This window comes from Haliotis rufescens, unplaced genomic scaffold, assembly GCF_023055435.1.
Source record: "Haliotis rufescens isolate VD_foot unplaced genomic scaffold, xgHalRufe1.0.p SCAF_3, whole genome shotgun sequence".
NCBI lineage: Eukaryota > Metazoa > Mollusca > Gastropoda > Lepetellida > Haliotidae > Haliotis > Haliotis rufescens.
The window spans coordinates 8,379,221-8,407,206 of record NW_025964001.1 but is presented as its reverse complement, the minus strand read 5'-3'; the positions used below and the strand labels follow the sequence as shown (position 1 = coordinate 8,407,206).

At 41.9% G+C, this 27,986-nt stretch overlaps 1 protein-coding gene across 1 annotated transcript; it reads left to right on the top strand.

Moving 5' to 3' along the window:
* The first annotated feature begins 28 nt into the window (after positions 1–28).
* Positions 29–27,890, top strand: LOC124140950 (N-acetylated-alpha-linked acidic dipeptidase 2-like). The gene is made up of 19 exons (XM_048403668.1): positions 29–331; positions 5,688–6,092; positions 8,203–8,488; positions 8,758–8,883; positions 10,834–11,017; positions 11,291–11,387; positions 11,531–11,620; positions 15,152–15,237; positions 16,756–16,875; positions 17,349–17,434; positions 18,959–19,022; positions 19,186–19,253; positions 20,287–20,399; positions 22,187–22,277; positions 22,635–22,724; positions 23,098–23,263; positions 24,283–24,364; positions 25,258–25,350; positions 26,125–27,890. Exons 2-19 carry the CDS (start codon positions 5,803–5,805, stop codon positions 26,330–26,332), a joined length of 2,340 nt encoding a protein of 779 aa, XP_048259625.1. The 5' UTR covers positions 29–331; positions 5,688–5,802; the 3' UTR covers positions 26,333–27,890.
* The last annotated feature ends 96 nt before the right edge of the window (positions 27,891–27,986 follow it).

Here is a 27,986-nt window from a genome sequence, read left to right as displayed (position 1 = left end):
GGTTTAACTCATCCTTGGCTCACCACAGAACACGTAACCAACACGAAACACACAGGCTACAACCGTAATCTTGAAGGTAAAAGGATCAATAGATTCTAGACAGAAAACATTAATTGAATGTGTCATGTACATTTGGGCTGTTGAGACAACCAATACTACGAGATCAAAATAGTCAAGCAGTCCATATCCGACACTGTGTGTTTTGAAATGGTCCCCCTACAGACGAGTAGGTCATGAGGCGGATGAAGCGTTAAGACAGACAGGCAATGTCATGGGGAGATGAGGTTAGGCTGCTCAAGTCTCAGTGCGCCGTGGGCGTGACAGGTGCAAGGTAGGTGTGCACGTAGATGCGCCTTGTTTGTTTATATCTTGACATGTCATTCGTAACGCTGCAGTGTACTTTTTTATTAATTTCTTAGCATTTCAATATTTATTGTTTTTAAAATATGTTCTTCTGTGAATGTTAACACCGTGATCGTTATTGACATGTAAACTGACAATGTAACAAGAACATTCTTAACACAATCACCCGGTTGTGCTGATGAGCATATAGTGCATTCAGGATATCATGTACACAGGCATAAACAATAGCAGTGAGCAATGATAATGTTGTCAGTCGTGATGTACCTGTGCAGAACGGATTCCTTGCCACAATTTGCCACGATCAATATAGTCTGACTATTGACCTAAACTGTATACAACAAACAATCCTTATGACAATGAGCAATCATAATGTCACCAGTCACATGTACCTGGGCTATTGCGAAATCAAACCTTACACTTGAAATGCATTGTTCATATAGGAAATTGTGCTGTAGGGTTCAACATGCTTAGCAACAAACGTATTAAAGGTATTTAAATGAGACTTAGTAGACTTCATGGTAAGACAGATATTAGGATGATCTGATCACACTTAACATAGATATGACCCTTCTTTGTTTTAAATGTGGACTCATTTTGTTAGCATGTTACTTCTATGTTCTCAATTCAACCTACCGTTTGATAAAATAAATATATTATTTCAAAAAGTAAGCGATGCCCATTGATGACAACAGATCTGACAAATGTGCAGGTGTGTAATGCCACATGGAGGATTTGACAATCATGATCAACAAGTTGATGTGGTGGAGGGAAAGTGAGTTTAAAACAGTTCATCAAAGTCACCAAAAGTGCATTCTAAAAAATATGTTTTACAAAATGTTTAGAATGTGAACGTGACAACATCAAAACAGGACGTTTGCCACGAGTGGTGTACGTATGGCCGCTGTGTGGCTACTGTACACGTCGACACGGGCCTAGATCAGATTATGTCCACTGAGACAGGGACGTGATGGCACATAGAAACAGGGAGGAGAGACATGAGAACATACAGTTTTCCCGCGACGAAGAAAACGTATTTTATTTCCGTGAAAAGGATAACGCGACAGCATGACTGTACGTCAATGTGTTGTATGGTGTTGTTTGTGACGTATTGGTGTGTTTGGAAAGGTTTTTGTCGCTTTCATGTATAAGTTCATATTACGGTATAATACCGATCAAATAAACAGAATAACTAGTGAGTGAGTTTAGTTTTACGCCGATTTTAGCAATATTCTAGCAATATCACGACTTCAGAAATGGGTTTCACACGTTGTGCCCAAGGGGGAATCGAACCCGGGTGTTCGGCATAAAAAGTGAACGCTTTACTGCTGCTGCTCGCGCCAGATTAATTAGATTGTATTGGGATTTCAGTGACGTATTGATGAAACTCACGACCACTTATCTGCATTGTGCTGACAGACATAATCTTCTGTGCATGAAACACGCGATAGTTATGAAGGGACATAACCTTTTCAAGATAGATATCTTATAGCATCGTATTAAGAGAAAATGTAATGTTTATGCGCACAATAAAACAGTTCTCACTTTTGTGGATATTACACTGTAGAAACATTGTATGAATGTATCTTATGGTGTTGTGTGTATATCAGCAATTTCGTATCTTTATCACATCCAAAATGATCGTTTTACACAGTTAAATGTGAATGATTTTCATGCTCCAACAAAAACTTCGAAGATGTTTATATCCACGCATTCTAACCACATGTACCGGAGAAATGGATAATTTTATACGACTTTGTTGTACTGATTTTACGAAACGATTTTTTTATTACATGAGATCGTGAATTCTGACACGACTTTTGCAAACTCTGTAGGACAAACACTCGAATGTTATAACCTGATCATTATCAACACTAGTGAAGAAATAGGTAGTGTCCTCTTTTTTGAAAATCGTGCCGACAAGCTTACGTTAATACATGTGGTATTATTACGACATCAACATTACGTCAACAATGATGTCTGCATTATGTTCTATATTTTCTATATTTCGGCCAAATGTAGGCCAACCGCCCATGTTTACATTTGATTACATGACGTGCAGAATACATAAACATAGTTCTGAAAAAAGAGTTGACAAGGCTTTATCAGGATTTATGACATTATATCTTCAGAATTGTTTTACTTATTAGCATAGCATGATAAAGGTACAGATTCTGAAAACAAGTATCACTTCTTGTGGCCATTACAAAATAAACTTTATTTTTCTAAGGATGAAGGGTATAAGTTTCTTGTATATGTTTTGTACGTAAAAGTTTGTACGCAGAGTTAACTTATCGGAAGTGATATGCATCCTCATCTATAATTACGACATTGACATAATCGACACTTTGCGGTATACAACTGAGGTATAGCTGTTTTCCAAAAGTAATTATAAACATTGAATGTGATGATGTTTTGGTACCGTTTTGAGGCATACTAGGCCAATTCGATTACTAGGTATACTTCATGCGTGACATGAATTCAGATAAAAATATTTTGATTTGCGAATATATTGCTGTTCCCATGTATATCCGAATCCAAAGCTTAACAGGATATATTAACGTTTCGAAACCCGATTCAGCTTGCCTTTATTTGATGCCTGTAACATCATACTGGAACAATCTTTCCTTGGGGGTTGGGGGGTTTATAACGGGATTCAGACATAGAAATAAGGTTCGTCCGGTATCTAATACGTCTTTTGTATGCATAAATAGATAAAGGATATTGGCCGCATTCTCCACGCACAATGTGGTAAGGGGTAGATATCTTAACACGAAGAAGGCGCTTACACGCCTACCTGTACATTTTCTATTTCCTCCATACCTCTGATCCATAAAGCAATATTTCGGGTATTATTTTTTATTGTAAAAAACAGTTCATGACCAAGATTATCTACTCTACATAATTGTTTCAAAATGCAATTTAGAGCTTTTCTCCCTTGCAAAAGTGATTTTTCGAAGCGTTTTGACCACGAGAGATTTCTTGAAATCATAATACTTAAGTATTTGTAAATAGATACACACTTAAGTATAGTACCTTGTAAAACCATTTTCCAATTCTTAATAGACGCCCCTCTTGAATAACATCACTTTAGTTTTATCCAAATTAACATCTAATTCATAATCAATGCAATATTCTCCAAAACATCAGTTCGTTTCTGCAAACCCTTATATAGTATCTGAAATTAGGATAATACCGTTTGCGAATAGCAAAAGAAACATTTGGTGTCAGATAAGGGTGCAAATGGATTCGAGGTTGGCTGCTTTCCACAGTTTTGATTGCTCATTCATAAACAACCCTGGCGGACTCCATGTGGACATTGAAACGTTTCAGAAAATGAGTTAGCACGTCTTACACATGATTTTACTAACTTATAGACTGATTGAACACATCTCAGCATTTTTTTTAGATACACCCCTTTCTTTTTGGACTTGCCACAATTTCACACACTTAACTCAGTATATAATGTTTACCCTTTTGTGATCAACTGGCGAATACCCAGGTCGAATACCTGCTTGCGATTCAACAATGTTACCATACGAAGTGAAGAAATAGGCATTGTCGAGAAGCTGAAGTTAATACTAGTGTTAGGCCATTAGCATTACGTCAACAATGATGCATGCATTACGTCAACAATGATGTCTGTATTACGTCAACAGTGCTGTCTATATTACGTCAACAATGATGTCTGTATTACGTCAACACTTCTGCTTGCCTTACATCTACAATGATGACTTCATTACGTCAACAGTACTGTCTGCATACGGAATGGTTTTACGCCCCATTCAGCAATATTCCAGCAATATCACGGCGGAAAATGGGCTTCACGCATTGTACCCATATGGGGAATCGAACCCGGGTATTCGGGGTGACGAGCGAACGCTTTAACCAGTAGGCTACCCGGCCGCCCCGATAGGGATAAGATGGGGATTATAAATTGACGTGTTTGTAACATTAGTGCGTAAATCCGCCATAATTTGTCAAACATTTATTCATTCGACAAGACATACTGCGTGTGAATGTCCCAATGGCGATTTCAGGAGGTTTATCCCATTCCTCTTGCAGCGCCTGGCCAGGTTCGGCCAACGTGATCGGCGGCCTATGACGGTTTCCCTATCATGTTCCAGACCTGTTCAATCGGGGTTTGGTCTCCGCCCATTGCTGGCCATGCCATTCTATGGGTGTGGTGCTGCTGGAGTTTAAAATTGACGATTCATGCACGGTGAGCATGGGCGTTGTCGTCCTGAAAGACAAAACGTCGACCCACACGCCTTGCAAACCGAACAACAAAGGATTTCAGTATCTTGTCCCGATAGTACTGTCCAGTGACCCTTCCTTGCACAATATGGACCGGGGTTCGGCAACATTCATAGTGATGCCACCCCACACCATAACCGATCCACCGCCAAATCTGTCATGACGTCTCAGGCTGACATTGCTTGCTTGACGTCCTTTTCGACGTCGTCAGACACGACCACACCTAAGTGCAAAGTGAATCGGGACTCATCTGAATACATGACACATGACCAGCGACGATTGCCACAGTTTCGACGTTGCGTACACCATTGAAGTCTGTTGACAATATGACGATTTGTAAGGGGTGGCACAACACGTGGCCGTCGAAGCAAGGAGATAAACGCGCAGACGATTTCTAATCGAGTTCCAATCGTAACTCGTACAATTTGATTCGCCGTTTGAGCTCAATTTCGTAGAGCCTGGTTTCGATCGACCCTGTCCTCTGTCGTTGATATGGGACGCCCTGAGCGGGCCGAACGTCAACATTTTGAGTTTGTTGGTATCTGTTCCATACTCTGCTAATAACAGACTGTGTAACTTGGAACGTATTGGCAACTGAAAGCATAATTCTGCCAGCATGCAGTGGACGCTCCACGCGTTGCAACCGCTCCATACACAAGCAATGAAAGAAATACATAAACAGTGAATAAGATCCAGTAAATAACAACTGTATGATTAGCAGAATCAATAAGATTGACAAAAATATGCCCCACAGATTAATCGACCTTCCTTGAAAGTGTCAAACTCAGGAATGGCACCCTACGCATATCTGAGGCGATACTGTGTGCGGCACGTGCACACTAATGATATGTTTTATGGAAAAGTTTTACTGACAAACGTTTTTGCAAAGGATATTATCAACAATTATCCTTCTAATACTTGATATTAACATTTATACTTTATGATCCCATACGTAAAGAGTATATATTGACTCGCTAACCTTGAGTACCAGAAAAATTAAAAGAAATGCTCGAGATTAAATTTACGGAATGAGATAGTTTCATCATTTTTGTCGTTTCTTTAATTTCTAGAGCAAGACGACCATCTATGTGTACTCCTCCAAACACATGATCAGCAAGTCCTATTCGTCAGCCATTCTTCAAAGAAAGGACTTATTGTATTCATTGGTTCAGTACACACACCAACATGCCAAAATTTGACATGATGGACGGTTCTAATGCAGGCAAATACCATTCTAACAGAAAACGCAACCTAATCCTCGGTGGACTATGTGCTGTTTTGGTCGGATTGTGTGTTGGTATTCTCATTGGTCGTTATGGAATATGTCCTGGCCAATCAGACCCCGAGTCCACACCTGAGAAAGATGGAGTCTTCCTTCCCGGTATCCCAGAAGCAATCATCAAAGATGGCGACCCGGAAATTGGCAAACAACTCATAGATGCAGTGGATAACACGAAAATTGAGGAATACCTAAGGTAAATGTCAAAGAAAATATGTTTGTAAATATTATTGTCTTGTATTTTCCTAGGAGCTCTTATTTGCATGGACAGTGTGTGTTTGTTTTGGCTGATTGATACAACAGCCATTGTTCTAATTGGTGGTTCTACTCTGGTTGCTATTTATAGATGCAAACATACAACAGGATTGTCACAAGATATATCCGTCAACGTGGTGCTAGCAATAAACTTACATAGACATCTGCAGGAGGTCACCAAGGCGATACATTAACTGATATCTTTTTAACAAGCAAAATTGAAACAAAATTGGAATTGAAAAGATAGATCAACTAGTAATCTTAAAGTTTGATTATGTACGTGCGTCTGTGTGTGCGCGCGCGGAAACGTATGTGTAAGTGTGCTAGTTAATGCTTGCGTACGTGTGTTTCCAAGCATATTTTCGCGTGACTGGTTTGTTTTTGTTTTTCAAACCTTTTTCATACAATGCTTAATCATATTTTGATGTTGCAGTTGATTTGGGCGGTATTGAAGGCACTGTCGGAAATGTATTTCTGTTATCTTACAATCAATTAAGACTGTCCATTCTGACATGAGTCGATGCACGTAAACCGCTAAAGACGTTATGACACGGGTCAACGTGGCAACATATATGAAAATAAATATCTTGATAACAAGTAGGATGGTCCATTTCGATATCTCAAGGTTGGTGATTTTTAATAGTATGTTGTCGAAGCTATTAAGCGCCCATGGAAATGCTTGAGTCTGTTTACATTTTGACCGTGTACATGGCGTCCCTTTTTTGAGAGGATTAGTTATAAAAGTGTCAATTCTGTTAGATAAAAACCCGTTTATGATTCTTGTTGTTATTCCCTCTCTATATCTTATCTGGTGGCAACAAATGAAAAAAACACACCCCAAAAACCCGAAAACATTAGTCAACAATTTGAAACAAGGAGAATGGTTGGTGCACACAGTATCATGTATGGTGAGGTGTAACTGTTCCCTGTCTGGCCTTCTATAAGAGCCGACTATGATGAAACCTAGAGCGTAAAACTATATTCATTCTGTCGCATGTTTCAGTGTGATTACATGTTTATTATACAATGCTATAATTTAATATTGGAATCACATACAAATGATTGTTTCTTTCCCTTTTATATTTAATTATCGGTATGAGTGTGTGCAAACGAATAACTATATTAAGCAGGGCAATAAATATGTATTCCAGACATCTCACACACAGACATATATGTTCCAGACATCTCACACACAGACATATATGTTCCAGACTTCTCACATACAGACATATATGTTCCAGACTTCTCACACACAGACATACATGTTCCAGACTTCTCACACACAGACATATATGTTCCAGACATCTCACACACAGACATATATGTTCCAGACATCTCACACACAGACATATATGTTCCGGACATCTCACACACAGACATATATGTTCCAGACTTCTCACACACAGACATATATGTTCCAGACTTCTCACAGACAGACATATATGTTCCAGGCTTCTCACACACAGACATATATGTTCCAGACATCTCACACACAGACATATATGTTCCAGACATCTCACACACAGACACATATGTTCCAGACATCTCACACACAGACATATATGTTCCAGACTTCTCACACACAGACATATATGTTCCAGACTTCTCACACACAGACATATATGTTCCAGACATCTCACACACAGACATATATGTTCCAGGCATCTCACACACAGACATATATGTTCCAGACATCTCACATACAGACATATATGTTCCAGACTTCTCACACACAGACATACATATTCCAGACTTCTCACACACAGACATATATTTTCCAGACATCTTACATATAGACATATATGTTCAAGACTTCTCACACACAGACATATATGTTCAAGACATCTCACACACAGACATACATGTTCCAGACTTCTCACACACAGACATACATGTTCCAGACATCTTACATATAGACATATATGTTCCAGACTTCTCACACACAGACATATATGTTCCAGACATCTCACACACAGACATATATGTTCCAGACTTCTCACACACAGACATATATTTTCCAGACATCTCACACACAGACATATATTTTCCAGACTTCTAACTCTGAAGCCACACGTCGCAGGGTCTCAAAATAACCTTGACCTTGGTAACTGGATCAAGGATAAATGGATGGAATGGGGGTTTGATGACGTCAAGCTAACGCCGTATGACGTCCTTCTGTCCTTCCCCGACGCCAACAACCCCAACGTGGTGCGCGTCCTGAACGAAACCGGGGGGATTGTGTACGAGTCGCCTTTGAAGGAAGCTAACCTGACTGGCGAGGATGACCCTGATGCGCTGCCGCCGTACAACGCTTACTCCCCTGCAGGCTTAGTGAAGGTGAGCTAAACGGACATTTAGTCATCCTGACCACAAAGATGGTCTGTTGTTATGTAATCAATGTAATCAATCCCCTCTTCCTGTAGAAATCTCTTACCCACCCGCAATGTAGAGCTCAGCCCATTAGGCTCGCCAGAAACTGACAGTTTGTTCAAAGCTACAGTAAACCCAACTCAATCACATACTGAAGAAATGTCCTTCACACTGACAATGAATAGTTTGGACGATGATAAGTACAATAGATCAGAAGACGATGTTTTTGTTGCCAGGGTGACATGGTGTTTGTAAACTACGGGCGAGTGGAGGACTATGATTGGCTGGAGAAGAACGCCAGCATGAACGTCACGGGGAAGATCGTAATCGTCAGATACGGGAAGATCTTCAGGGGAAGTAAGGTCAGTATTGATAGAGTAAGATACCTACCTATAACCTGAATACACAGAGAGTGTTACATGACGGTGTGTGTCACACTGACTTTACGAAATGTGTGTCATGAATACATTGTACATTTACATCAGGAGCTGTTTGTTACATGTGCTTTATCATGATTAGGTTGGGAGGTCGTATAAAAAGGGATCTCGTGAAGAGTAAACAGGTTAAATTACCCAAACGCAATGCATCCGATAAACATGCTCGCGCCACCATTGCATCACCAATGCATCACCATTGCACCAACAATGCATCACCATTGCATCACCATTGCACTACCATTGCATCATCACCATTGCATCGCCTATGCATCCCCACGTGTATCACCTATGCATCACGGTTTAAGGTAAGAGTATGACAGGAAATTGATGCCTTTGTGAAAGTAGTCATCCAGTCGAGAGATTATCTCCGTGGTCTATGGATAGGGTGTCTTCCCGGAGGAGGGAAGGTCGATCCCCGCCGCGTCAAACCAAAATTCAACAAGATGGTACTTGTTGTTACCCTGCCTGGTGTTCGGCTTTAAGGGGATAAAACTCAGACACTGAGACGTTAAACCCCTTTTCTCCTCACCATAATGTCGAGACTATTGATGACAGGAGCGTAAAAATGGCAAGCATTTGGAAAGCTTTTGACGGGGAATTCATTCCGACAGTCTGCGGGTGTTTTCAACAAGTAAAGTATTGTTATTTCAAGAGATTTGAATAAATTATGTATTGGCAAGCCGGTAATGTCAAAATGCGTCATGATCATTGTAGACGACAGACCGCGATGACCGTCAGACAACACCCACGGCGACCGTAAAGAAGTAGATTCGGATTATTATCTGACATACACTCGTTATGGTAGAGTCATTAACCACATGAGATTAAGTCAATGAAATGTACTCAATCCGTTCAAAGCTCCAGGATTAAAATGTCGTCGACCAGTGATTTCATCAAGATGGACTCGGCGTCACAGCGTCAGACAGTTTTGTCATTGACGTCTTACAACGTGCAGTGAAGATTCGAGGTTTAGAGATGGCCGAATCGTGTTTGGAGACGTTGTCATGAGCGTTACACCAGCATTGTACCATAGCACAGCACAACTGGTATTGTGGTGGCTCGGTTATGGTGTTGGCTGGCATCGTCTGAGGCGTGCTGATGGTCGACTCACAGAGGTTTGACATGAGGTTTTGTGGCCAGTCGCAGTCACCTTGCGCGTTGAATTGGTCGTCGGTTTGAATTCCAACAGGGGGTGCCGCCCGACCCAAAGCAGCTCGTTTTTCAATCTATTTTGAAATAGGAATACCCGTCTACTACCCTGGCCAGCCAACGAGCCTGATCTTAACCCCTTTGGAAAATCTCTGTTAAGGTCGTGTGCGCCGCATAGTTATATGGCGCCTGACAAACAGAGTGCCAACTTTGAAAGGCTATCATGGATACCCTCATCCAGAGGATGCCAAGACGATGTCAGGCAGTTGCTCGGGTCCGCGAAGGTCGCAGTCGTTTTTAACACTCACTCCTCATATCACATCCTCGATGTGCCCATTGGGTTGTCACCATGCGATTCAGTATATAACTGAACACAGTCAACATACATGTATGCAGGACGTCAACAATTATAAGAGAGTGAAGTTGTTATATAACACGACAACAATGATAAATGTCTTATGTCAATGGAGTCTACATTGTTTCGACAATGATTCAGTGCGCGTGAAATCTTTGTCACACGATTAGAGGGGGGGGGGGGGGGGGGGGGGGGTTAATTTGTTGTTTAACACCACACTCAGCAATATAAGATGCTCTCACAGCTAAAAGACAATGATTTAAAGTATATAAATTCAGTATGATTAAGTCTGCGTCAAGCTTCGTGTTTGACAGATATTGTATACGTCAGAGTGCCAAGATATTAATGCATGGCATCGTGTGGAACTGTAGGTTCAGATAGCTGCGGACCACGGCGCGACTGGTGTCATCATCTTCTCAGACCCAGCTGACTACACGTGGAAGGGCGACCCACGTGTCTACCCGGAAACATGGTGGCTGCCAGGGTCAGGGTCACAAAGGGGGACAATCTTCCTTGGAGATGGCGACCCGCTAACACCAGACTATCCAGCAATCAGTAGGTTTGACACCAAACACGCACAATAAAGTTCTTGAAATCAGTATGATTCACATTCCTACAATGTAATCATTTCTTTGTTTTCAATGCTGGAGTATAACCTGAAAAGGAGAAGTGGGGATCTGACAGCTTTGAACATTGTGACGTCATTACATATGACGTTACAAATGGTAACACGTCATTTCTGTGGTTGGGCGCAGGACATCATTATTATGTGTGTGCTTCGTATTGATTTGTTGTTAATTGCTTATTGTAAACCTGTCATTATTTCAGAAACTGCATATCGGTATCCTGAGAATGCTTCTGAAGTTGTACTCCCTGAAATACCAGCACATCCTATCGGATATGACATTGCCGAAAAAATACTCAGGTAAATTCTTGTTGCTTTTCAATCAGAAATCTTCTTGGTCATTTAGATATCTCGAAACATCAATTCTGTTAATCCAAGGAAGCAAAATGAAGTTAGTTGAGGTGCATACATATTCATATGTTTTCAATTTGTTCGACCCACAGAGAGATGGGCGGAGAGGAGGCCCCGCTTGACTGGAGAGGGGGTCTCAACATCACCTATAGACTGGGGCCAGCTCTGGAGAAGACAGGGTGGTGGGTATGATTCTCCAATAACCGTCTCTACACCATGGATGTGTATATTCTTTCTTGGGAGTCACTGTTAAAGACTCCAATACTTAAATGATGTGAATGTTTCAGCAGCCATATTGGCAAACTCACCCGTGCATACTCAGTAGTCAGCCAATGTTTGAGGAAATGGCAAGAGATTTAGTCGGGTGTTCATGATATGTGTCATCGTTCTTGCATGGATTGATGCTATCAACAACTGGTTTGCTTGTTGCGATAACTTACTGGCTGACGTCATCTAACTGTGTAACAACATTTACTCTCTCATTCCGATAATCTGACACATGAGCGTCCATTTTGTTTTCTGGGGAGATTCAAAGTTAATGCAATACAGTTAAAACAGTGCATCCATGTCACACCGAGTTACCCGTAGTTCGAGGCGAACAGAGTGCCTATTTTAGACCAGAGCATTGATATTAGGCCAGAGAGTCGATATTAGGCCAGAGGGTCGATATTAGACCAGAGTCATGGGTTTAGGCCAGAGCGTCAATGTTAGACCAGTGTGTCGGAATTAGACCAGTGACGATGTTCGGCCAGAGTTTCGATATTAGACCAGAGTGCTGGTTTTAGTCCACAGTGAGTGAGTGAGTGAGCATAGTTTTTACGCCGCTTTTAGCAATATTCCAGCAATATAACGGCCTGGGGACACCAGAAATTGGCACCACACATTGTACCCATGTCGGGATTCGAACCCGGGTCTTCGGCGTGACGAGCGAACGCTTTAACCACTAAGCTACCCGACCGCCCTTTTGGCCAAGCCGTTGATATTAGGCCAGAGTATCGATGTTAGACAAGAGCGTCGATATTAGATTACAGCGTCGATGTTAGACCAGTGTGCCGGAATAAGAACAGAGTGTCGATGTTAGGCCAGAGCGTCGATATTAGGCCAGAGCTCGAGATTCGATATTAGACCTGAGGGTCGATATTAGGCCAGAGTGTCGGTATTTGGCAGGTTTTAGGCCAGAGAGTCGAAATTAGACCAAAATGTCGATATTAGGCCTGTGTTAACATTAGGTCAGAGCGTTCATATTCGGCCAGTGCTTCGATATTAGAACAGAGTGTCGGTGTTAGGCCATAGAGTCGATATTGGACCACAGCTAGGGAGTGTGTTTGGCTTTACGCCGTTTTCAGCAATGTTCCAGCAATATCACGACGGGAGACACCAGAAATGGGCTTCACACATTGTACTCGTGTGGGGAATCGAACACCGGCCTTCGACGTGACGAGCGAACGCTTTAACCACTAGGCTACCTCACCGCCCTATTTGACCACAGAGTCGATATTAGACCATGGAGTCGATATTTGACCATAGAGTCGATATTTGACCATAGCGTCAGTATAAGATCATAGAGTTGATATTAGACCATAAAGTTGATACTGGGCCAAAGCGTCGATATTAGACCATAGAGTCGATATTGGACCATAGAGTCGATATTGCACCATAGAGTCGGTATTAGACCATAGAGTCGGTATTAGACCATAGAGTCGATATTGGACCATAGCGTTGATATTAGAACTTAGAGTCGATATTAGACCATAGTGCCGATACGGCGGGATCATCAGGCTGCCTCGCGTTAATACGACAGTGCGCAGCAAAGGGGGCGTATTTAGTCGACTGGCTCATGTTACACCACCAGATCGGCCGGGTTACCTGTTGCATATACTCGCTAGCAAAGTCTAAGACGGGCATTCCAGACACATTGCTTTATGATAAATCGAAATTGAATAGCTTCATGGCTGTGTGTTTGAAGGAGTCGGGTGGATGCCGAACGTAAACACGCGGCCTGACCTTACAGTCTGACGTATGTACACAGCCGTGTTGAGTCGGCGCCTAGCAAATATCTGTGTCATAAACAGGAATAGAGGAGAAATAAACTGGTCGTTGTATAAAAGTAAACCTACATTCACATAGGTTTTATAACAGTAGAAGTGTTATTGTTCTTGCCAGTGGTTCAACGTGCGTGTTTGCATATGTGCTATGATAGTTCTGTGAGTGAGTTTGGTTTAGTTACCGGTATACCACGGCGTGCCAGATTGATGTAGTGCTGGTCTTAGACCTTTACCGCTTTGGTAATGGTGCACGGCTAGGGTGCTGTCAGACCTAGGAACATAATCGGGGCGGACCGGGGTCCGCTGATGCATTGCAAATATTGTATTTGTTGCCGTAGTGGTATGAATACTTTAGAGTTTGACACTGGAATATCAACCTAGTACATAATGGGTTCTGGCTGGTTGTGATTGGTTGGCAACAACGGAATTTATCAAGTGTACCAACAGGGTTCAAACAAACATTGAGATGGTTCTGAGTGAGTGAGTGAGTGAGTGAGTGACAGAGGGTTGGTGAGTGGGAGGATGAGTGAGTGAGTGGATGGATGAGTGATTGGATGATTTGGTTAGTGAGTGGGTAGGTGGCTGAATACCACGGTGTCATATACCTCATGGACTCTGAAACGTGCAAACGTGTGGTTGATAGCAAGAACAACGTTCCACGCACAGGGGCTCAGTGGGTGCAATCAGCCAGGGCACTAATGGCCACCTATGGTTACCAGACTTTCTTGCTGCCCGGAGAGCGGAAGGTCGACGGCTCGATCTCCGGCCGCGTCATTCCAAATGACGTTAAAAGATGGTACTTGTTGTTACCCTGCCTGACGCTCTGCATTAAGGGTCTTAAACAAGGACAGGTAGGCTCCGAGTCGGTATACTGCGTCTCAGTGGGGTTTTCATGTTAACCTGCACCATGATGTCTCAGTGGGCCAACACTATATGTCATCAGGAGGATTAGTAGACACACACACACACACACACACACACACACACACACACACACACACGCACACACACACGCACGCACACGCACACACGCGCACGCACACACACACACACACACACACACACACCGACACGCACGCACGCACGCACGCACGCACACGCACACACGCGCACGCACACACACACACACACACACACACCGACACACACGCACACACGCGCACGCACACACACACACACACCGACACGCACGCACGCACACACACGCACACACACACACACACACACACACACACACGTGCATGCACATCGCTATGTAAGTGCAATAATCTTGAACGCGACGTTGAACCCCATGACATCTCACCTCCTTCATCAGGTGGATTCCTTCATTCACCCCATCAATCAGTAAGCATATATCCAAAACGTTGTGTTCCTCATAAATAAAGAAGTTGACATCCATATAGTCTTTCTCTTATGTGAATTCACTTCTAAATGCCTAAAAACAAAAGACTTAACCTGTGACCTATTTTGTACCCTGCAATCACCACGTGACCAACTGGGAATACCAGAACACCAAACGGACATGGCATGACACAGCCCGCATATAATCAAAGTCATTATCTATTGTACGTACTAACATATATTCTTCTAAACTATTACATGTATGGCATATATTATTTGTGTTTCATTAATTCTAGGAAACATCATGCACTTTTTTTTTTTTTACAGGAAAATCCAAATGAACATTTCAACAAGAAATCAAATAAAGACTGCATACAACGTGATCGGCGTTATACGAGGGCAAATCGAACCCGGTAAGACAACATGTCTAAACATAACCTACTCAATGCAGTTGTTATAGTCCGCCTTGTGGTCTAGTGGATAGAGCGTCTGCCTGGAGAGCTGAAGTTCGGTTGTTCGATCCCCGGCGCGTCATACCAATAGACCTTTAAAGATGGTACTTGTTGTTAACTTGCCTGGCGCTCGGCATTAAGGGGCTAAAACAAGTGCTGGTCGGCTCAGAGTCAGTATACTGTGTATATGCAATAATCATGAACGCGACGTTAAACCCCATGTCACCTCACCAGGTTGTCATATTGAAATCCAGCACCGAATACAAGAGTAAAGTGGGGTGGGATTTAAAAGATAAGAAAATACAAAACTGTTTTTCACTAATTTCTGACATTTTAAAGTTTAGAATACTTGTTACCAGTCTTTAAATTAGTTTATGACGTAGACCGAAATCGTTTTTTTTAACAAATATAGCTGAAGAAAGATCGAGCTGACCTGGGTATTTTATGAATGTATAATTGTGGGAATATTTTGTTATAACATCGGGGAATAAATTGTCACAGCCGCGGGGAAAATTATGATAAGATTATTTGAATTATTTCACGTCGGAATGAATATTCAGGGCCAGCGGGAGAGAGGAACACACAGAAACAAATACGGATAGCCTTATACGAAACCAAATATTTTCCCATAGACTTCTGTAGTGACGTTATATATGTTTGAAAACAACTAGGCCTTCTACAGTCTGTATATGTACATGTATCCACAGTCACATTTTTTCTAGCTCAGCCAGTTCCTTTGCTGTGGAATCTGAACACGGCAACCCCAGTACCGCACCAAATGACACCTACTCGAAAAAGTTTAAAAGGACAGCATTAAAAATAGAAAAAAACATCGTCAGTTATAATTTCTGGATAGATGTACATTAAAAAAACCCATAAAGCTCTTACACAACATAATCCAGTCACAGCTGACAAATTTCTCAATCTGCATCCAATCGCACACTACGAAAGCGGATGTCCGAACAACTGATTCTGAATGGGTGAGACTATGGAACACGCCTTTGTTTGATTCGTTATGTTATGTCCACAGATCGTTATGTTTTGATGGAGGAACATACTGTGTACAACCCCATGAAGTAATGACGATGGCCATCTTTCTACATACACTATTATGTCCACAGATCGTTATGTATTGATGGAGGAACACACTGTATACAACCCCATGAAGTAATGACGATGGCTGTCTTTCTACATACACTATTATGTCCACAGATCGTTATGTATTGATGGAGGAAAACACTGTATACAACCCCAAGAAGTAATGACGATGGCTGTCTTTCTACATACACTATTATGTCCACAGATCGTTATGTATTGATGGAGGAAAACACTGTATACAACCCCATGAAGTAATGACAAACATCTTTCTACATACACTATTATGTCCACAGATCGTTATGTATTGATGGAGGAACACAGTGTATACAACCCCATGAAGTAATGACAAACATCTTTCTACATACACTATTATGTCCACAGATCGTTATGTATTGATGGGGAACCACAGAGACGCCTGGGTGTACGGGGCTATTGACCCGTCCAGTGGGACAGCCGTCATGATGGAGACAGCCAGGGTCACCGGGCAGTTGGTCAAGAGTGGTCAGTTAGCTGAAGGATAAACACACTATAATTATCACGCTGTTTGAATCTGATAAGACTCATTGAAACAAACTCATATATTGCAAGCCATGATATATTACAGACGTATTGGTATTGTATTACTCATGGCTTCTAATGGATTTGGTTCTTAGCCACTGATTGAATTTTAGAATTCATAAAGGATGTCTCTTTTGCCATCGAGTTATCAATGATGGTCCATTTTGTCAGTGAAGTCCGTCGTTCTATTGCTTGAAATTGCTAAAAGCGGGGTTAAACCATCAGGTGTCTTAGTAGCCAAACCCACACACCCACACACGCACTCACTCACTCACTCACTCACTCACTCATACTCCACTCCGACCTCTACGCTCGTATTATAACCTGCCCATATCTATCGCAGGACGCAAACAGACAATCCATATGCATGTTGTGGACACTAAATGTTTGTCAGTCTATCATAATGACTCTTCCAGGCAAGTGGCGCCCCCGTCGGTCCATCATGTTCTGCAGCTGGGGGGCAGAGGAATACGGACTTCTGGGGTCCACTGAGTGGGTGGAGGTGAGTAACACGTGGGTAGAGGAGTACAGTCCGCTGGGGTCCAGTGAGAGTGGGAGGGGGTGAGTGACACAGGAAGTAGGGGGTACGGTTTGCTGGGGTCCACTGAGTGGGTGGAGGTAAGTAACACGCGGGTAGAGGAGTACAGTCCGCTGGGGTCCAGTGAGAGTGGGAGGGGGTGAGTAACACAGGGTTTAAGGGAGTGCGGTCTGTTTGGTTGCTGTAAGGACTGGTTGAAGTGAATAAACTGGGGTTTGAGTTGAGTGCTGTCCTATGAGATCAGGGAGAAAGGTAATGATTACGATATTTTACTGTCGCTTCTAGAACCAAATATTGATTCTTGTGCGTGATGTTGCTCATCTTCGGAGACATCACATGTTTCACTTGTTCCAATGGGGATGCTGTTTTTGTATATCTACCAGTTTCAAGTTATAGTTTGTGATTACTTAAACGAGGTTTTGAGAAATGTGACCTATGGCCTTTGTTTTTAAAATATGTAAGATAATTCTCAATATTTGTAGATGACTTGACCAATCTGTATGTCCTTAACGTGCTGTTAGATGAATGGAAATCCCTAAATGAATGCGTGATTTTTTACATTTGAACTGAAGTTTATTTACAGTGGATTCATTACATTTTTTGGCTTACTGTTTAAAAAGATTGTTTTATTTAACCCAACCAACATTTTGACCAGAAATATTAATATTTGCTGCCAAAGCATGTTTAAGAATCATACATTTGTTGTGTTATCTATATAGGACTTGTAATCAATTATGTTTTATATTATTGGTACTAATAGTGGGTATATATCAAGTTCTGCCTGACAGACCCAGTTTTCTTGCCTGGGTTTTCCTTGTGCTGACCATTTAAAGACACTGTTTCTTTAAATGTGATTTCCAAAGATAACTACATTTATAACAACCAATTTGTACTTTACACCAATTCTCTCCTCCCATACCTTACACTTCCTTCCTCTGCACATTACATTATATCGCGGCGAACAGTTGATGCTCTGCAGCACTGAAACTGTTACTCCCGCAGCAGGGCCCGTGAAGATCTGGGGTAGAATAGGTCTGCAGTAACCCATGCATGCCGTAAAAGGTGACTATGCTTGTCGTAAGAGGCGACTGACGGGATCGGGTGGTCAGGCTCGCTGACATGGCTTATTCATGTCATCGTATCCCAAATGCGTGGTTCGATGCTCATGATATTAATCACCGGACTCGATTATTTACAGACCGCCGTCATATAGCTTGAATATTACTGAGTGCGGCGTCAACAACAAACCAACCAACCAACTATCGCAGGAGATTTTACCGGGGCAAAAACAAGCAAATAGTTGTCCTGATGGAGAGATCCGATCATGAAGTGGATCTTTAGCGCTAAGAATAAACAGAGGGAACACATGATATATAAACACCCAGCTTACCTAGTGTAACTTACGTGATAGGAACGCTGGCTGTGATTCGTACCAATATCATTAATACTCTTCCTTGACATTGTAACATATGAATATTTCATCTTCAGCAATACCGGAAAAACCTAAGGGAAAGAGCGGTCGCCTATCTCAACGTAGACATTTCAATGCAAGGTGAACATTGAATACACTTTTATTTCACATATCACTTTGTGCATATGTAAAACAGAAATATGTTATTACATGCCCATGTGTGCTATCATTGTATTCGCGAGTTGTATGATTAATATCTGTGAATGTATTTAATATCCCCTTTCTCATTACATGTTCCGGCTAGGGAACGACACGATCCGTGCCCTGGGAACGCCGCTCCTGTACCGTGCTACGTATGAGGCGGCAAAGAAGGTGAACACAGAAATAGTGTGGTTGATAGTATGAGTATCGAACTGTTTGATGAGATGACCTTGACACGTTAAATCAACCAAATAGCCAGGTGCTCGCCTAATTCCGTGGAGTGCACTGATGATGGTATAGGAACAAAGGTGCCCCTGTCGTCAAAGGCGCCGCAATGCGTTGTACAGAGTTGCGTCCCTTATGCGTTCTGGAAATCTGTGGTCCTAGGTTCGAATCGCAGATTCCACTGATTATGTTCCAAGGTTTGTCAGCGCCATACACGTGCTCGTGGGTTTCACCTTAGTGGTTAATGTCTTAGACCTGCATTACTTAGGAATTTTCCTCCCTCAAAAGGCTGACAGCCTGTGGCATATCTGTTTAAAGGGGCGTTAACCCCTACTCAATCATTCTGATACTGAGGAAGAAAAGTGACCATTATTAACATTGCCAAGGGTGATTTGATTGAATGAAATTGGTTTAAAGCCAAGAGCATTCTAAGCGACTTAACCAGTGTGGCAGGAAGTCAAGGCCGTTTGTCGAGATTAACTGTTTTGGTGAAACCCGTGTTTGGTGAAACCCGGGTTTGGTGTTGGCACAGCACGTTTCTTGGATTCGAACCCACGACAAACGAAACTTGCACGACTGACAGACGGACGTGTGTAAATCTGCACATCGAGTTCTGTCCAACTTACAATAGACAGCTGTGAGTGAAATTATTCTGGATAAAGCCGAAATCGTCGCTGACAAAGGTAAGGGGGTAAATAGGGAAAAAAATCAGTGTCCGGAAGGTGCTTTTTATCACATGTAGACATACACGAATCACATTGCATTACTCGGTGGTCTCAGGCGCCGCGTTGTTCTGTTCAGTGTTGCGTCCCTTAGTTGTGTCAGGATCCGCTAATCGCGGGTTTGAATTCAAGATCCCTTGTTTGTCAGGCACCGTTGAGAGTTTTACCAATGTGGTAAAACGGTTCAAAGCGGCTTTAAATTCACTCACTCACTCACTCACTCACAGTACCGAGTCTAATCCAGACTGTACATACAGGTCCCAAACCCTAACCCTGCCGAGAGGGCAGCTGGGAGGACGACGGCCTACGACACCTGGCTGCACACCTACCCCTGGAAGGATGAAGACGGCAACTCCAGGAACATACCTGTGTAAGACATGCTACCGCATACAATGGTCATTGAAATTTACCCTGAGAAGGTCCTTGACAGATATGGTATGTGTACGTAAACTGAAATTGCTGAATGGAAGATGGAGTTGCAGTTCACGATCGGTTGCGTATAACGGCTCAGGGTCGTTCCACAGCGTTTTCGTAACGTTGGGATGATTTTAACCCCCGTACTGTAACATAACACTTCGCGCTAAGCTTGTTTTGCGGAACGATGCCATGGCTAGGCTTCTGTGTTACTCTGTCCATGTATCCGACAACTCCAGCGATAAGAATATGGAAGAGTCCGCCATCTGTCATCCTCATCATAATCGTATGTTTAGGTCTGGCCTTAACAATCAATCAAAATCATTCTCGTTATTGGAGATCACAGCTTCATAGAATGACAGACCCGTGAAGATCCGGGGTAGAACAGGTAAAAGGCGACTCTGCTTGTCCTAAGAGGGGACTAACCGGATCTGGTGGTCAGACTCGCTGACTTGGTTGATGCATGTCATCGTATCCCAATTGCGTAGATCGATGCTCATGATGTCAATCACTGGATTGTATGGTCCAGACTCGATTATTTACAGACATATAGCTTGAAAATTGCTGAGTGCGGCGTTAAACAACAAACAAACAAACAAACAAACAAACAAATCATAGAATGACATTTCTAATTGAAATAATTATATTATATTATATATATTTATTATTATTCAAGGAAAGAATTGAAAGTTAACACAGATATGATGTTTTCTTTTTCTTGGCGTATATATACTACTAACAAAAAGTAAGGGAACTGCTGAAATGACAGTGAAGGCGTAATGACGATAATTGTGTGTAAAATAAATTTCGGGCTTGTAGATCAATAGCTGGTGTGTCCACCATGCATGTTGGAGGATACATGCACGACCCCTTGATTAACGTGCGTATGGTTGTCCTTGGTATTGCCCGAAGATGGTACTTGTTGTTACCCTGCCCGCCATTCCACCTGAAGAGCTACCCCAAGCTGATCCTCGTTGGCGGGTGCTGGGTCTCTTGCGTACGCTTAAAACTTTTGCCGATAATTATAGTGAATTTAACAACAACAGGACGCAAAGTTGTGTCAACATAACGCTGGCCAGCCAAATGTCCATTTACAAATCAGTTCGCCTCTGATGTGGGATACCGCCCCACACCATGACACCGCTCATGGTCCAGAATGGTTGTCCTTGCATACTCCTCGGCGCTAAGTTTAGCCAAGCCCACCCCAACCATTGCCGCAAATGGTAAGCTGTCATAACCTTCACAGGACGCCCAGCTTTCATGCGGGCTTCATCGAACCGGGTTTCAACGGTTGAGGTTGAAATTCGATTTCCTGTTATTGTACGGAATTCTCTATTGATAACAGAAGCAGGTGTAAATCTGTTGCCTAGGGAAGTTAATGTAATGACACGATTTTCTCTTGGTGTCTTGTTTGTTAGGCCTGCCACGCCTAGGTCTTATTGCAACCCCACCCGTTAGACGGTACTTGTCCCACAGATGCAACGCCATGGTATTATAAATGTACACCTCAACCATAGCATTATTCAAATCATTAGTTCCCTTATTTTTGGCCGTTTTATATAGACTGTCCTTTCATTTGGCTTATTCTTGTTGGACATAATTTGCTTTGAGTGCAAATAAGTACACATTAATATCTTTGAACCTTGTATGACATGTTCATGTTATGCTAGAGGTTTTATATGCAGGCCAATGCCACCTGTAGTTCATGCATAAGGTTAACTGATGTTCTGGTCACATCTACAGGATAGGCTCTCTCGGCTCCGGCAGCGACTACGCCCCACTGCTACACAAGGCGGGCGTGACGGCTGTAGACTTCAGATACACCTACGACACTGTATGTAACACACACAACTTTTTGTCAAAGACGGAATCATATCATATTACGATACGCGTATTATTAATTTCATCGATATCATTATGAGACTCATGATAATGTAGGTTCTTTGCACAGTTGGATTGGATTATTCTTTGTCATATCAAGAAAAAGAACGTAAAATAATAATTCCTCAAAATACCTATATTCGACTGGAATGATTTGTTCAAATGCCTGGTCACTTTTCGCCGACAATCTCTTGAAACACGAATTCGAAACGTTTTAACTGTAGCATCTTACATGTATGCAAATTAACGTGGAATCCTTTCTAATTTAGCTTACAACATGCAAATTAATCATTTTGTTTCCTTCTGCCAGAACAAATACAAGGTGGCGTCCTACCCGCTCTACCATTCTGTGTACGAGACGTTCTATGCAGTCAAAAACATTATTGACAAGGAATTTGAAGTGAGCCATTTGAAATGACAATATCCTTGAGCCCCTGCCAACATTTACCTGACGAAAACCCAACTTCATATTATAAATGATAAATGTATTACTTTATGGAATTGAAAACAAACCACTGGCACACTTAAAGCATTATCTGTTAATCGATCCCTACTCTACCTGCTAATATTGTCTGTTATATCAGTGTGGCTGAGCATAGTTCCGAGATGAGACAGATTTTAATTGAATCTACTTTCCTGCTTGAAACATAGCTGCAAAATCCTTTCCATAATCATAAGAAATCCCCCAGAAGACTATCAAATGGTGGGTCCCTAACATGCGACGAATGTATGCTGCGTTGGAACTCATGTCAGCCCTCACCCACTACCCCCAGTATCATCGCGCTATCTCCCGGATGGCTGCAGAGCTTGCACGTTCTCTGGCCGACTCCCTCATCATTCCCTTCAACGTCAGCGACTACAGCTGGGCCCTCGAAACCTACAGGAAAGCTCTCGACAAGGACTACGGCGACACGCTGAAAACGAAACTACCTAATTATGGTAGGTAGCGTGAACTGTACTAATGTACATGTGTGTGTGAGTGAGTATGGTTTTACGCCGCGTTTAGCAATATACCAGCAATATCACGGCGGAGGAAACCCAATCTCATTAAAATCAGATCTTAGTTTTCGCTACCGCTAAACAAAGATCTGAGGACATCCCATAACGGGTCACGTCAGAACGACCTTTCGCGAACTTTAACCGACCAATGAAATGACTGACAAGAAATCAACATTAGCCAATCAGAAGGCAGCTTTCTCGAGCTTTACGACACAAGTTTCAAACTGGCGACTACGCTTCGAAACATATTTTGACGTATTCTCGATTAAAAAATGTAAAACTTATAAAAAGAACACTCTGGAATGGCTTATAGATGGCCTAGATTGTATGGCTATAATAAAAAAAACTGTTAATGTCGTTCGGAATACCCTCTGTAAATTTTTTGAGGTTGCATGATTAGAAAACACATTCCGTCCATCACTTTCATGATCTGGTAAGCGACGCTCTGATAGGTTGGATGAAAGGTCGTTCTGACGTGACCCGTAATGGGATGTCCTCAGATCTTTGTTTAGCGATAGCGAGAACTAAGATCTGATTTGAATGAGATTGGAGGAAACCATAAATGGGCTTCACACATTGGACACATCTGGGGAATCGAACTCGGGCCTTCGGCGTGACGAGAGAACGCTTTAACCACAAGGCTACCCCACCGCCCCGTACATGTACTGAATCAAGTAATTCCACCAAAACACTGCTACGATCGATATGATCAATTACTCATCACTCGGTAAAAGAGGACTTAAATGTAGATGTATTTTATCACGACACATTAAATTCAAAACACGTGTATAAAATACAAATGTATATGCGTATACAAACATGCAGAAGAAACTCCATCGAAATCAAGTATTTGGGGGTTTGTGTATTGGATTGTACTGTCATAGCTGTACCTTGGGTAAAGAGCATACACGCTTATATTAACGCTTGGCATCCCACTAACTCCTGTGTTATATCTCCAGATGATCTTCGGGAGGTCATCGCGAACTTCAGTACGGAGGTGGAGGCCTTCAACGACAGAGTGGCCAAGATGAACAGGAATGAGTGAGTAAACATGGCGGAGGACGAGTTTGAGCAAACATTCAAATTATACGTTTGACAAAACTAGAATCCTAGAACATCCATAGTCAGAATGGGCTAGAAACGTTGAAGGATATAAGTATAAATATAAACCTCCACCATGGACAAACACGCCTTTGAGTGACTTGTATAATGTTTGTTTGTTGTTCAGCAATATTCCAGCTATATGACGGCGGTCTGAAAATAATCGAGTCTGGGCCAGACAATCCAGTTATTGATATCATAAGCAATCTATCCACGCAATTGGGATACGATGTCATGTATCATCCAAGTCAGCGAGCCTGACCACTCGATCCCGTTAGTCGACAAGCATAGTCGCCTTTTATAGCAAGCATGGGTTGCTGAAGACCTGTTCTTCTGTCATACAAAACTGATTTCGTCAAAATCGTAAAAGCTTTAGAAGTATCGAACTCGGTCACAGAAACAGTTGTAAAACATGATGTCATTTGGTATTTGGTGGTTATTTTGCCAATGTTCGCAAAGAACTATAAAAGGATTCCAAATAAGGTTAAATCTCATGTATACAGATACATGTACGTCAATTGCTGAACAACAGACAAACAAGCGAACAAAATAGCTGAATAGCTACCACATGCAATGCATGTATGTAAACAATGGGAAGTTATCTCAAAGTATGTCTGTACCACGAACTAAGTCTATAAGTTGTAATTGTTCAAAAGGTCATGCTAATTTTAAATTCACTCATTATAAAGCCTCAGCATATTTGGTTCTCCACCGTGACTTGCGGGTGTCTGCACTGACACTGTGCAAAGAAGCTACTTGTATTCGGATCGCCCAAATGGGGCGAGATGGTCCCGCATTTAGTTCAGTGTAAAATGAAGCTACGTGTGTTTCAGTCCTATGGCCATCCGGGCTGTGAATGATCAACTGTCGCTACTCGAGAAGGCGTTCCTGGACAATGAGGGTCTGCCAGATAGATCACAGAAAAAGTAAGAAAATGCCACACTCCACCAGCTACATATGACCCTGTTGTCCGTTTGAAGATACTGCGTAATTATGGTTACAATGAGTTAGAGAGTGATTAAGTGAATGATTTGACCTAACGCCGCTTTGAACAGTATTTCAGTCATATCACGGTGTTTCATTTTGCTGTGGAAGGAAAGCCCGAAGTGATGAAGGTCTTATACCATACCCACTTTGGGGAAACCCACGAGCACGAGCATCGACACACCTGGAAACAAATCAGGGCGAATCTGGCATTCGTCACATGTTTCTGACACACCTAAGGGACGCAACTCTGCACAGCGAATACAGGCGCCTAAGATTACCGGGGCACTCTTGTTTCTCATGCCAAAGCTGATGGGTCACGGTTAATCAATAATAACATTATACTAATTCTCAGTAGTGCTTGAACGATTAAATAAAACGTTCGTTTTTTGTTGAGATATATAAATATTTTTCCCTAGCCATAATCCTGAGTGTGCATATATTCTGATGCCAATTCTAAGTATAAGAAATGTCAAAATAGGGATTTTCCTGTAAAATATTATTTCTAAATGAGTCTTGTTTACGCCGCACTCATTATTTCAGCTATATAATGACTGCCTGTAAATAATCTAATCTGACCAAACCAAACGTAATAAAACAACAAAAACAACAGTTGATTGTACAATTTCCAATCGTCTACTTACCGTCATGTATTAATATCCCTATCCCTAAGTGTTCAGTATTGACGCTATTAACGTATACAATGTGTGTTTCAGGCACCTCCTTCTGGCTGAGAGCAGCACAGATTCCTACGCCAGTAGTAGTTTCCCTGGCCTGGTTGACCTGCTGTTTGAGATAGAGAAGGCCCCGGATGTTGATGCACGCTGGGAACGTGTCAAGAGACATTTCTCCGTCATTCTGTTCACCATCGACTCGGCGTCGTCAACATTACGGGATGTCATACGATTCATTCCAGAAAATTAATAATTATAATCAAGTCATTTTATTTTCAGTTTTATTACTCGTTTCCAATATGTGGACTATATAGTAGTATTTAAGAAATAAACGACGAGTGGGAGATGTTTATCGTAAATAAAATACTGCAGGGAGAATATTCTTATTGTACGATAAACATCTCCCACTCGTTGTTTATTTCTTATATGAGATAACAACACCATGTACAGCCTCTTTAAGGATGTTGATAAAATGTGCAACCTTTAAAAATAGTATCTTTAATTTTAATAATGATGACTCCCTGAATAGAATCTGACCTCGTCAATGTCGGAGAAGTCCGTCTTATTAACGTGCTACCAATTGATAAAATATGAAATTGTATAGAACCTTGTATCATCGATGCATTTCAAGTTCAAAAGGGGCGGTCGGGTAGCCTAGTGGTTAAAGCGTTCGCTCGTCACGCCGAAGACCCGGGTTCGATTCCCGACATGGGTACAATGTGTGAAGCCCATTTCTGGTGTCCCCCGCCGTGATATTGCTGGAATATTGCTAAAAGCGGCGTAAAACCATACTCACTCACTCAAGTTCAAAAGGGGAAGGAACTTGGCACGTGCGCATCAGTCGCGGAGAACACATATGTCACGTTCATCGTGCAAAGGCAGCACATACAATATAAATAAGTAATACAAGTTTTTCCTCTAAAAGTATTGTGTAAAAGTAAAGGAATGTGGTTGTTTTTTTAAGTTTGAGAACTTACTCTTAAAAGTCGGCACGTGATAAAAATCACATCTCCCCGACGGTGCTCGGCGATTCTCATTCACGAACAGGCAGTTGCGTGTATGTTCTCCTTAAGGCTTTCTTTTATAATTCAACCAACTCCCTTAACAACACCGTGTCTCAAGATTACACATAAAGGTCAGCATTTATTATATACATATGAATGAAATACTGGAATTTATCAGTGACGATAGATCAAGTTATCAGTCACTAGTGACTTATATAAAAAAAGTAATATCAGTCACTAGTGACTGATATAAACAAGGTGCCGGAACAACTTTCTCCTGAATCAAAACATTAAAGAGTTATCCCCCTTTGTTTACGTCAGATGCCGACTGTACTCAGTCTCAACCGCAGGTGCATAACTTCTCTTCAACTGACCACAGGGACGTTTTGGCGAGTCTGATATCTGAAAATAACATCTATGGCAACGTTAATAACTTTCTTGCATCGGACATGCTTCGCCAGACATTAGGCACAACTGGCGACAGCGAGACGTATCGCCGAGGCGAGAAGCGCCCGCTTGAATTTTCCGAGAATTGAACTTTCCAAATTCAATTCATGACAGCAAGCAACAATGTTTCAGTTAAAATGTTCGGGGTTCTATAAATGTGTTTATGTCAACTTTCATACTTATCTGTGAGAAAATTTGATCAATTTTGGCGGAATTTGTAAGCCTGGAGAGCGCTCAGCTGATCGTTCGACATGGTCACAGTACTAAACAATACACGTGAATTTCAGTATACCATTGTTTGCATGTATTATTTTGTTTATGCAGTTTACGTAAAATAAAAATGTTTGTGAAAACGTGTTCAAGCGGTTTATATAGAATCCATAAAATCCAAGAAGACATCAGTTTTCCAAGTTTTACATTCCACTGTTTATAAGCGTTACCATGATATCATTC

Excerpts from the sequence above, each read along its gene's own strand:
- LOC124140950 (XM_048403668.1), top strand. The coding sequence starts at position 5,803 with ATGCCAAAATTTGACATGATGGACGGTTCTAATGCAGGCAAATACCAT. Across the intron at positions 19,023-19,185 it reads CGTAGACATTTCAATGCAAG|GGAACGACACGATCCGTGCC; the intron begins GTGAACATTGAA and ends TGTTCCGGCTAG. Across the intron at positions 23,264-24,282 it reads AACGAAACTACCTAATTATG|ATGATCTTCGGGAGGTCATC; the intron begins GTAGGTAGCGTG and ends TTATATCTCCAG.